Below are 12,929 nucleotides of genomic sequence, written 5' to 3' on the forward strand. Positions count from 1 at the left end.
CTACAACTCTGACTGATTAGCAAACCTAGAAGGAGGAATACATGATAGACCCAAAAGCTATGTTATTGACTAACACGGAGTGACCATTTTTAGCGGCAGCCGTGCCCTGCCAAGAATAACTAAATGGGAATAAGAACTCAGTTAGGTCTCTTTAAGAGATTTGAAATGTCAGAGTCGTAGACCGAGACTCTACATTTACATTTTTAACCAGGGCAAATAAATAATCGCATTTCAAGTGATGAAATGAATGTAGGGATCATCGGAGATTCGTTCATTCCTTCATTTAACACTTACATATGGGGTGGCTGATGAGTACTGAATAATTCAACATTACTGTAGATGCACAAAAATGATTCCACATGGATTTCGGTCCTTCAACTTTGTACTTTTCCTTCTTTATTTCTGTTAGAATGGAAAATAGATCGTCTTCAATCATAGTCACCACTTTAAAGAAAACGTCTTTGCTCTGTCCGGAGAGCCCTTGTGTCCAAAGTGAAGACAAAAGCACCAAGCCCTTCTTCCTTGTCCATAATTTTCTGGGGTGTGGGATGCTTGAGCCATAGTTCTTTCAGCCTTCATCCTAGGCGATGATCGGTTAGGGGCAGGGTGGGCTCCCTGGGTCTGAGCCCCCAAACTTTTATTTCTCTAACTGTACTTAAGCTATTTAATTTCCCGTGGCCTCGTGTTGTGTATGGTTAAAAAGGTTCCTGTTTATCAAGCTTTTCCCACCCACTAGATGCTGGGCTAGACACTTGGTCCTACATTATCTCATTGAATCCTCCCTAATGAGCAGGTATCATCATTCCCACATTTTTGCAGGAGAGACACAGTTGTTCCAAGGATCAAATAATACTTGAAAGTGCTTTGCAAACTGTCAATCTGGAGATTTACCAATGCTAGTCATTACTCTTGGTAATAGCTGGTTCTCGGTGTTGAATCAACAAATACCCTTGAACCGCATCTCCAAACAACTGAAGGCGGCATCTTGAGAGAGAACTCTCCCTCTCTCTACTACCACCCAGCCTCGGCCTACAAGACTTTTTTCTAGAAGTGTGGAGGTAGCACGATGGCCTTGTGTCTTACGTTTCTAGATGAATTTCTAGAATACAAGAGAAACTGTAACTACTTCACTTAACAAGATGAACACTATAGATGGGCGAGCCCCTTTTTTGCTAGAGCCCTCTAGAGCTCGATTCAGCAATCAAATCGAATCGAATCGAATTTCTGGCCCCTGGGGGCCAGAAAAGGATCTCTCTGAGCAAGTTCCTTGAGTGGGGTTTGAACGGGTACCTTAGGTCTCCTAGATCTTCCAGAAGCAACAGGCCATGCCAAGCAGCCGTCTGAACAGCCATGTCAAGGGTCAAAGGAGGGAGGGATAAACTTCTCGCTCTACCTGGCCAGGATATTCACCCTAGCGCTGAAGTTCGTAAAAACCCCCAACAGATAAAGCCAGCCCACCAGCTGGCTTGGCGACACAGGAGCACTTCCCCCAGAGTGGAAATGACAGACACTGCTTCTGAGCCTGGCTATTTACCTGACCTATTAGCCCTGTTCAGGAAGGACGCGGAGACCGCCAAGGAAAAGCATGTGAGAAAAGCTCCCAGGCCAGCCCGTGAATAGCAGACCTTCAATAAATAAGAAAGGGTCTGGCCCAGATTTTATTACGGATTGGGGCCCTCATATCTTGCCCTTTCCTGCCACTCCAAAGGAACGCGTGGTGCAAAGGTCACTGCTTGTCCTCCGCATGTGGCTTTTCACTGAAACGTGTTTCCACTGCCCCTTCTGGAATTAGGCAATTTCCAGACAGCAACACCTAAGGCAGCACTTTTTCGCTCTTATCCATATGAAGAACTATCTCATGGATTGAGTTTCATGCACTTCTCTTCATAGTTCCTTTCATATACTCTTATCACATGTTATCATTACATCTACACTTCTCTTGGTTTCTGCATTCCCGGAGTTTACCCAGTGCTAATCTCATTAGCTACAAATAGTCATTGGGTGAATAAACAAGGCTTCTTTTCTTTCTTTCTTTCTTTCTTTCTTTTTAAAAGTAGGATTTGATACAACAGATGGGGGGGAAAGATCATTTATAAAGGTACAAAAGGAGTAGAAGCTTTTCATGATTTCCATACTGTTTTCTTACTAACCTAGTCTATATCAATGTGAATAAAAGCCATTATTTTATTGATCCCTCCTCCTCATAAGCAGTAAAGAGGACAGAAGGGAGGAAGCAGATGAAAACCTGCTGGTCTCTGGTCTCGGCATTCTGTCCCCCTGGCACGGCAGGAAGCACAGAGAACAAAACCCCCCAGGGCCACTATCATGGAGGAGCTCCAAGCCTTCTCCTCCTGCGAGCTCCTTCTGAGCTTTCTTCCTCTCCTAGCCCTAACCAATAAATACCAAAACCTCTTCTTCCCATTCTAAGGGACACGGCTACTAACAGAGGCCAAGGCCAGCTTGCTCTATCCTTCCCTCACACAAGAAAGAAAGTCGGCCCACTGAGCTTGTGACTGGTCCAGGCTGTCTACGTGTCACGTCATCTATATCCATATCATCTGCCTCTATGTGTCTAAATGTGACAGTCATGACATAACCTTGAGCCGGCTTCTTTTTCCTAGGACACAGTCATAGGTTCTGTGTCAACACCCACAGCGTTGATTCTATCAGATAAACCAGGAGCACAAAAGACTAGCTCATCCCCCACGGACTGGACTTCAAAATGGTGCCTGTTCTTAAAGCCATTTCTTTGAGTCTACCACTTACTGCTTCTTAAAAGTCCATTTTACTGCCTAGCTTGGTTTAGAAAGAAGGACAAATCAAAGTTTCCACTCAATTATAATTCCCCTGAAGGTTGTTTAGTTTCCCATGTCAGCCAGAAACACAAATCGACCCTATAACCACTGAGTAATTTATGATACTGTCACGAAATCCGTGATTGGATTACACCCACGAAGCCTTTACTGTAACAGTAAATGCCCAGATGTAATAATACCTCACGTTCATGGAACGCTTACTATGTGCCAATCACCATGCTGGGCACTTTACAAGCATTTTCCTTTTTGACAAGAAATGTAAAATGTGTTTCCTCTGTCTGCTTCAAACCTATCCTCACGGGTAGGCAAAGACCTTACATATCACGCCCCAAAGCACAAAACAGCAAGTGAGTAAGTTTCAAGGGGATTTTGCAAACGCCGTTTTATCTGAGTTTTCCAGAATGCTTACGTCACATACTGAGAAGGAATAAAATCTTTAGCCACATTCACATTCTCAGGCCACTCGTGTCTTCTTTATTACTTATCCGGGATTGAAAAATCTACCACTCTTTCAAAGGACTTGATTCATGATTTGTCAATGACACAGAAGGAAGGAGAATTTTGACTATCACAGCCTCGAAAAAATGGAAGGTTGTGCTAATGTAATTTCAGCAGATTGTACTAGCTTTAACTTGGTAACTGGTCACGATGAAATGCACTCTTTCAAAACTTTTCGACTTAAATCCAAATACCACGCTCAGATACTCCTCACGTTTACTCAGGTAATAGATTTCAATAAAATTAAATTGTTAATCTGTATGTGAAAACATTCAGGAAAAAAGTTACCCTAAGGTGGGGTGGGGGGTGTGCCTGGGTGGCTCAGTCAGTTACACATCCAGTTCTTGGCTTTGGCTCAGGTCATGATCTCGCAGCTTATGGGTTTGAGCCCCGCACTCAGCTCTGCATTGGCAGCGTGAAGCCTGCTTGGGATTCTCTCTCTTTCTCCGAGCCTCTCCCCCCGCCCCCCGCCCCACAACTCAGACTATCTCTCTCACTCTCTCTCTCTCAAAATAAATAAACTTTAAAAATAATGACCCTAAGAGGGAAAGTAATGCGCCCACTTAAGCTGCAATTATAATTCTTGAGTTTCCACGTGAGCATCTCCTTTTCTCTGTGGTGTCCCCAAGGGCATCTGGGTCCATCCATGTGAACCCATCTCTTGGCAAGAGGTCTGGCCCTTCAAGGCCACCCAGTCTACACTAGTGCAGTGGTAGAAAATGACTGCATGGGGTACATCCACGACGGTGGCTGACAGCCAGGCCAGGTGTGTGTTCAAACTCACTATAGAATCAGTGCATTTGGTCTCAACGCCTCAAAAGGACCCAGAGGAGTGCCTGGAGCGCTGGAAGGCAATGCCATTGGGCCGGCACTGCCAGCTGCAGCAGGGCTGAAGGGACACGGGAGAGACCAGGCAGCAGGAAGCCATGTCCAGCCCAGATGCTTCCACCTCTCTGGGTGGTTGCGGGCAACTCCTTTTACCGCTCTCAGACCTAATATTATCATCTGCAGAAGGGGGATGAAATAACGTGAGCTCCAAGGTGGCTTCTGGCTCTAAATCACTACTTGGGTTTACAGCAGGCGTTCCGAGGCTTGAACGGCATCCTGCTTACATGGAATAAAAAAGCCAGAAGAAATCAGTACACGCATCACCAGTGCATTGCACTGCACTAGGAAAGGAGGAAAGGAATCACATTTCTGTCTGGATCCAAGATCCGACTGGTGGTGACACCATCTTATTTCTTCTCAGTCTTCCTGGGCAAGACACTGACTCTCCCGCCTTTGCACGTTTCTGTTGACAGTGCGGGGGGTTTTGAGCTGGGATACTACTTCACTTCGCCAATTAACAAGGAGACCACACTGGGGGCGCCTGGGTGGCTCAGCCGGTTGTGTCCGACTTGGCTCAGGTCACGATCTCACGGTTCGTGAGTTCGGGCCCCACATGGGGCTCTGTGCTGACAGCTCATAGCCCGCTGTGGATCCTGTGTCCCCCGCTCTCTGCCCCTCACCTGCTTGCACTCTCTCAAAAATAAAGAAAACATTTTTAAAAATTTTTTAAAAAGAGAGACCACAGATTCTGAAGTCATGGGAATGTCTTTTCCCTCCCTGCTTCTTCTGTGGACGCCTGTATGTTCATTTGACTTTACCTTCAGAAAATGTACGTTACATAAGCCTCCCTCGCAAAAACAAAATGACTTCAGTGTTACCTTACAGAGAAGAGTAAAAATGACCCACACTCTTAGCTTGGCACGCAAAAGGCTTTCAGAATCTTACCCCAACAGGACTCTTCCAGCATCCTCTCTCCTGGCCCCTCCGTCGGCGCCCAAGGCTCCAGCCAGCGCCATCTAGAATCCCTAAACTATCTTGCAGATTCCTGCCAACAGGCCTCTGCTGGCCTCACTCCCGAGGAAGGGCCTCTCTCTTCTTTGATGCATAAGCCACCGATCTGTCATGGTAGCTTAAAACCCACCACCCTGAAGCAAGGTTTCTTGCCTACTCCAAACCAGTCATCTTTTCCTCCTCCAAATCCTGAACGGCCCTCTCTAACCCGTCAATTCTGGACACGTCCACCAACAAGTGAATATTTATTGTTGTGCCTCTGCGTTTTGCCAGGTGCTCTGGAAACGAAACTACAGAACACATTCACACGGTAACGTGGACCCTTATCTCACACACGAACAACACAAACAGTATTAACAAATAACAGGCAGGCCGGTCTACTTCCAAAGTCCACACCGTAACCATTAGACCACACCATCCTACCCCTCTAGGTCCCAGTAGACACCGCTGTGTTCTAACATACATCGCGGGCCTCCTCGGCGCCCGGCACGGCACGGAGGGCTTACATGGAACACCTTATTTTGTTCTCCCAAGTGTCTCCGTAAGTAACTACACACTTGGCCCCATTTTTTGAACAGTAAGCCATGTACCCAAGAATTACATCTGTTTCCACAGCCACATGACTAAAAGGTACCTCGTAGACTTGTCTGTGCATCTTCCGGAACCCTCTAAACTTACTGAAAATGGTTCCAATAATACTAAAGCATCAGGCGAAAAGACCTTCCTCTCCGCACATGACGGAAGGGAGAGAAGATTCTTCAGGGAGAAGGATGTGGCCTTGAGCTTACTGTTAAAAACTTATCCCTGGAGATGTTTTCTTGTACTCCGTGTATCACAAATCCTTGGGGATACCAAACTGAGAAAATTAAAATAGAGGCTTAAGGTAATTTACAAATATTTGGAAACCACATTTTTTTTTAAAATCACACGGGGACTTTAAATATATGTTGCAGACTGAGAAAAACACAGGCGGAATTGCATTCTAAAGGGGCCAGTTAGAACCGGTTGAGGTCGCATACAACCAAGCCGTTTTACAAGACATATGTCTGACTTACACACACACTCCACCGGCATGTGGTGAAATGTCAGAAGGCATACCCATATTTTAGATTAAAATCTAGCCTGGGATTATTGTGAACCAGCTTGAAACCTTACACAGGGCTGCACAAGAGATGTCGCAGGAGATAACAATAAAAAAGAATGACTAATACCAGCGAAGTTACAGACATCTATGAAATTCAACGTTTTCTAATTAAAGGCTTGGAAGGGTGAGTGTCATATGGTCCTCTTCGGGGTCCATCGTTCAGGTTTGGGATCGGTGTCGCCGCTATGGGCACACTGTTCCTCCCTCCACCACAAAACAGAGACAAAACTGACCTGTCTGGAGTTCTCTGCTAGCCCAGGAGTGCCACGAAGGAAGGAGGCTGTGCCTGTTCATTTATCAAGCATATATGAGCGTACCTTTATTTTTGGTGGCCCGTTAAAAAACCACCTGGGTGCCAGATATGGTTGACTGGAGGGGAAATGAAACAATGGGTCTAATGGTCTATCAACTGCCCATCATGTATGTGATGTGAATCGTTGCACAAGTAGTCAAAATCTAGTTTATCAAAGTTCATAGCCTTTGAGCCAACGAAATGGGATAGGGTCCAGAATAATGGTTCATGTCCAGTTGGGTAGAATATTGTGTAATGCCTGGCTCTGCTCTCATTTAGATATGAGATTGCTTTGTCACGTAGAAGAATGGATATCTGCAGTATTATTATGGCTTTAAATTAAAATGTCCATATAGGGTTAATAGTTCATTCTTTGGTGGGTGTCAGGGCAGTGTGAGCCAGGGAGCTCTGCCTAACGTGAGGGGATTCAATCCTTGATGGAGCAGAGAATATGTGTTCAACTGACTAGATAATTAGGTATACACTGAAGTAAGCAATGGTTGTGGGTTGAATGGTGCCCCTCCCCAAATTCACACATTGAACCCCTAACTCCCGAATACATCAGAGTGTGATCTTATTTAGAAATAGGGTCATTGCAGATGTAATTAGTTATGATGAGGTCATACTGGGGGACAGTGAGCCCGTTCTGCAGTATGACTAGTGTGTTTATAAAAAGGGGAAATCTGAACACAAAGACAAGCACATCCCTTCCCTCGCAGCCCTCGGGAGGAATCAACTCTGCTCACACCTTGGTTCTGGGCTTCTTGCCTCCAGAACTGTGAGACAATAAACTTCTGTTGTTTAGGTCACTCTGCTTGTGGCCCCTTGTTACGGTAGCCCTAGCAAATTAATACAGTGATGAACACTAGATTCTTCATTACTGACCAGGCTTTCTTGTCCTGGGCACTATTGACATTCGGGGCCAGACAACTCTATGCGGTGGGAGTCCATCCTGCACATTTGTAAGATGTAGTAGCATCCCTGGCCTCTATCCATGCCACGGATATGCCATGTTAACACACACACACACACGCACACACACACACACACACACACACACACACACACACACTTGCAATGGAACCTGCATTATGCCTGTGATTCTTTTCTTCTTTTTTTATAAATGGTAGCTCTTAATGTTTATTTTATTTTTGAGAGAGAGAGACACACACACACAGAGCATCAACAAGAGAGGGGCAGAGAGAGAGGGAGACACAGAATCCAAAGAAGGCTGTCAGCACAGAGCCCAACGCAGGGCTCGAACTCACAGACCGTGAGATCATGACCTGAGCTGCAGTTGGACAGTCAACCAGCAGAGCCACCCAGGCACCCTGCCTGCGACTATTTTCAAAGAAGGGACAAGTGATAAAAATTCTAAGAGAAAATAGTCTAGCTATGCATCCACTTACACCGTTCCCAGTTGCAAATAAAGGACTTTTAAAATTATAGAAGCTTACACTCTATAAATGAAACCCAACAGTGGAAATCCCTTGTCTTGACCCCCAGATGAGAAGGCGTACACAGGAAGGCTGAGCTTTAATTGGAACCTTTATCAAGCTGTGACCAAATTCCACTGGGATGAGCCATTGAAACGGACATTATACAAATAAACTCCCTCAGCCAGCCTTTAGAGTCAGAAATGCAAAACAATGGTTTGGACCTTCAGCATCAGCTAACTTGAAGTGGGTCCATGCTGAAGTTGAAGGGCAAAGCAAGGTCAATTTCTCTCCATTTGTATATTTTTATAGGTATAACTAGAGAAAAGAAACAAGAGCTCCCACACTGTATGTTGGAACAGAAAAAAGTGAAATTAATGCTATTGTAATTCCTTGGTAACTCTGCAATCCATTCTATTAAATTCTCTTATCTGTTATGTGGTTCACAAATCAAACTTTTAATCCGGATCTGGGGCACTGAGAGGCTTCTTCAAATTCAATTAAAACGACGCAAGAAAGTCCACATTAGGACACGCTCCATTTAGAGACGTGCATTTGGCAGGAAGACTTTTCTCTTTATCTTAAAAATAGAGTTCAGGAAATGCTGGTGTAATTTTCTCTTTGCTTCAATATTTGATGAGTGCTTCCCAACGCACAGTCTCCCAAAGCACTAGATTACTGGCATGATGCTATTTTAAGAGACGTGGAAGATTTTATTTGTGTGAATTCTACGTGTTGGGATTTCTATGCTTTTTTTCCCTTCTGAGCCTACAAAGAGATGTACAAAAGTGTATTCCAATTCTTTATATAAACATTTGTATACCGAGACCTACTATGAGTAAAAATGCCCCTTGAGGTCTAAGAAATAATTGTTCTTTGTCATCATTGCAGAATTCCCGTCTTCAAATGATGGACTTTAACAGAAGGACACACACGTTTTTCAACAGGAGACCCTTGCACCCCTACACATCCAAGTAAGTAAAGCACATCTATCGTCTTTTCAATGAAAGCATCCCCCCATTTCTCCATGCTTTCTGTTTCCACATCATCACCTGTTTGGACCAAAGTAATAATTGGCCAAAACACCCTTTCTAAGTTTTGGTCCTTTCAATATGCCATTAGTTTCTTCAAAAATTAACATCCACGCCATGCTTGGGTTTTAAGCAAAAACAAAGAAGTACGCACATTCATAATCATGTGATAACTGAAATTTCACAGACACTCCACACGTCAGGGTATTCTTATGACTTTTTTATTCTAATGGTGTGTTTCGGAGCAACCCTGCTACGTTGGCATGTTATCGGTTTAAATGCTCACAAGCACATTTTGTGAAAAGGCTGTAAATAAATGCTCATAAGCATATTTTGTTGAGTGACTGTAAATGTGCTTTGGTGCGCTGGGTGCTGTTTATAAGCTCACGCTTCTGTAATTAGAAGATAAAATATACTGCTTCATTAATTGATACCGTCACCAGGAGGGCCTGGCAATTATCAACGACCGCTAAGCCACTGGCTTGATCAGACAAGTGTGCAGGGCTCCTAATTGAAGAGTTGCCATTTTCATCACAACAAGGGCTTAGAGCATGATGGTATCTCCTCATACATTTGGAGATGTTCCGTAAATAATGAATAAGTCCCCTCTGATAGTACACAAATAATGAGCAGAACCTGACTACCAAGTTTAACTATCAAGTCTGGGGGGTTGCCGAATATCGAATATCACTGCGGTGTTGTAACAAGCGATCATTAAAAGGCAGTGTCGATCCAGTCAGAGGAACATTTTGTGATAAAGACGAGACCCCGTCCACCATGTTTACATTTTGGAAAACAAAACCACCTATGTCTGGCCATCCTAAACATTCTGTCCCCCACCAAAACGGGGGGGAAATGGTCATCTTGGTTTCTAAGACTGATTGCCATTACCAGTTATGTGCACACTAGAAACCCAGGTAGCCTCCATCTCCCCTTGCCCCCAGCACCTAAGTCCTCGGGCTCAACTTCCTCTCCATGTGTCCAGATGGACACCAGGAGCCCTTGGACACTTAAAAGTGAGGCATGCTGCCTGGGAGAGGTGTCGTTCCCCAAGTGACATTCTGAAGCCGGATTCACTGCAGTTCATCAATTTCCCTCAGTGTCTCAAGACACAGCCAGACCAAGTCACAGGTGTGGTCCATTACTCCCAGCGTCACAAAATAAACCATGAGGTCCCGGTAAACACAACCACCCATCAGCTAAGGAAAAGTGATAGGAACCATTCATTGACAGGTGATTGTGCGCTCCGAGGGATAGCGTTCTTAATCATGTGATTCATTTTCTGTTTGCTCAACAACACGGTGTGTGTTTTTCCTGAGAGGAAGGACTTCAATATATATTTACTCAAAGCTCTTAATTTATACTTCCTTTCCTTTTAATTGGCGTCTTGTGATCTAAAACTGACTGGTGAGCATAGTTACCTCACTATCAGAGCAAACTCTCGGCTGAGTTTGCCATAATTAGACCCACCGTCGCCTGAAGTTGAGCAGACATCTGGAGACCTGACTTATTTCTTCCCTGGTGCATTCTATCCATATTTAGAGAGTGATTTTTTAATTTGACGTAGAGTCATATTAATTATCGCTCCCTGAGCTGGAGTTAGGTTAATAATTTCATGTTAAAAGGGGAAGTTCAAACAGTCTCGCCCGTAACCTTCCGGATGACAAAGCCTAAACGAAAAGGAACTCCGTGAAACCGGAGACGGTCAGCACACTCTAGCTCACCGGTAAGCCAGATATCACTCACAAGAGAAACGAAAGGTCTCATGTCCTCTAAAATCCCACGTTTGCTATAGGCTGTCTTCCTTGCGTCCTTTCGTTTATGCGGGTAACTAGATACAGGTACAATTCGGGTGAAATTAGCTTTCCTGGATGAATGAAGAAAACTGAATGCCCCCCCCCCAAAATGCCCAAAGCCAGATTTTATCTGCCATTCCTTCTTTCCTTCTCTCTCTCTCCCCCAAAACGGCAAGGGTTGAAAACGATCCAGATGTTGCAAATCCGCCCTCACCTTGACAACGCTAAAATTACGAGCAGCAGTCACCTTTCACCAGATACCCTGATTGTGCAACGTTTCTACGCTGCCAGAAAACGTGCTAAAACGAATCAGATAACAAAGGTGAAGAGAAAACCTTCACCTGCCACGTAGCTAGCGGTGAATACACTTTTTATTTCCATGACATTTGCTGGCAGAGAGGGGTTGGCTTAAGGCGGATCGGACTGACCTTCAATTTGTCATAGCGCTCACTCAAAGCTGCCACCTGATGGTCGCGGTGCCGCCCAACCAGTTTACACAAGGCACAGATTAACTGGTCATCGGTCACACAGTACATATTCACCTTCTCATCCTCGTGTTCCAGGCACATCAGCCCCCGGATGTGCGAGTCCGGAACTGGCTCAATCAGACGATGGCCTGTAAAGGGCTTCTTGTTTGGGTGAGTGGCTTTCAGGCACTCATCGCAGTAGGACACTTCACAAGTGACACAGGTCTTCACAGCGTCCTGGGCAGGATCCTGGTCACAGAACTGGCAGAGGACTTTCTCGGCCGAGGTCATGGTGTTGGCGTCGAACGCCCGCTCCCGGCGGGTCTCGCTAGGCGAGTTGGGCCCGCTCACAGACGCTTTCTGGAACCTGTCGATGATGTTCTGCAGGGTGACGTTGCGCTTGAGTCCGTCTAGACCTCGCTGGCTGAGCGTGATGACATGTCGGCAGGTGGGGCACTGGAAGGCGGTGATGGACTCCACGGACTCGTTGGTGGCGCAGTGTGACACCAGGATGCGGTGGGCGCAGTTGAAGCAGAGGCTGTGAGCGCAGGGCAGCAGGAGAGGGTCCTCAAAGAGCTCCAGACAAATAGGGCAGGTCAGCTCCGATTCCAGTGTTTCCATCTTCAGGCAAAGCTCTCCTGGGTCATCAGCAAAATCCAAGGACGCTGATCAGCTATCTGGAAACAGAACGCAAGATCTGATTAGGCGCGAGGAGGTCAGCTATGGGGGGCTGTCAGCTTTGAACGCGTCTCAAAATAATTCCAAACGCGGGTCATGGAAGGGTAAAATGTGTGTGCATTCCAAATAAATCTCTCTCTGTGCACACGGGGGGGATCAGGAGGGGAGAAACACCCTACGCCAGCACGCCAACTAACATTTGCTCCAAGTTCCCGTCCCTGAAAGCTGCAATTTTGTTGTTGTTGTCTTTGCAACTGCGCGGGTTAAAAGGTTTTCCTCCAAACTGGCAAGTTACTGAAATGGTAATTTCCATAATTTGTATCTAATCACAATAACNTTAAAATGTTGACATGTTAATTAAGGAGCCAGAGTCTTTCAGGACTCTGAATCGATGAACTTACACGTGAATGTGTATGTGTCTGCGGGATTTTTCGCTCTACGATACCAAAGCAGGGTTCAGAGAAGTAGAAAGGCACTTCTCGTGGAAATGGGCATGAAACGTGCATGAAATCAAACGCACGGCCTCGCCGGAAACGATAATGCTTAAATACGGGATGTCAGCTTCCAAAACAGATTCCCGAGGAAAAACACGGACTTGCGCAGAGGTGATTGTGATAGAGGCAATTTTTCTGGCATATGTGCGTTACTCTCCTGAGTAATTCTATTGTTACATCCCGCGGCGGGATGTGGGTGGGCAGAGAGAAGCGGGGGAAAAACATCTGCGGGCCTTTTCGGTGGCCGTGGTGAGCCTGGGTACCCATGACTCAGAACGATTTAGTCAATCAGAACAAGGATTCTCGGGGCTTCGATCGGCATCCGGTAAGTTTTTAACAACGGTAACGACTGCAAGTCAGTCGCGTTACTGCGAGGGGACCCCGCGCAGCCCTCCCGGCCAAAAAACTCCCATCAAGGGCCCGTCTCTGTCGCCAGCA

General features: G+C 45.6%; 1 protein-coding gene across 1 annotated transcript in view; it reads right to left on the minus strand.

Annotated features, from left to right (window-relative positions):
• MID1 (midline 1) overlaps positions 1-12,929 on the minus strand; it is a 113,731-nt gene that overhangs the window by 91,697 nt on the left and 9,105 nt on the right. The window contains exon 2 of the mRNA XM_077761399.1: positions 11,281-11,996. Within this exon, the coding sequence (XP_077617525.1) occupies positions 11,281-11,940 (660 nt within the window). The 5' untranslated portion in view covers positions 11,941-11,996. The remainder of the gene's footprint in view (positions 1-11,280; positions 11,997-12,929) is intronic.

The sequence above is a fragment of the Crocuta crocuta genome, unplaced genomic scaffold (assembly GCF_008692635.1).
Source record: "Crocuta crocuta isolate KB4526 unplaced genomic scaffold, BGI_CrCroc_1.0 scaffold224, whole genome shotgun sequence".
NCBI lineage: Eukaryota > Metazoa > Chordata > Mammalia > Carnivora > Hyaenidae > Crocuta > Crocuta crocuta.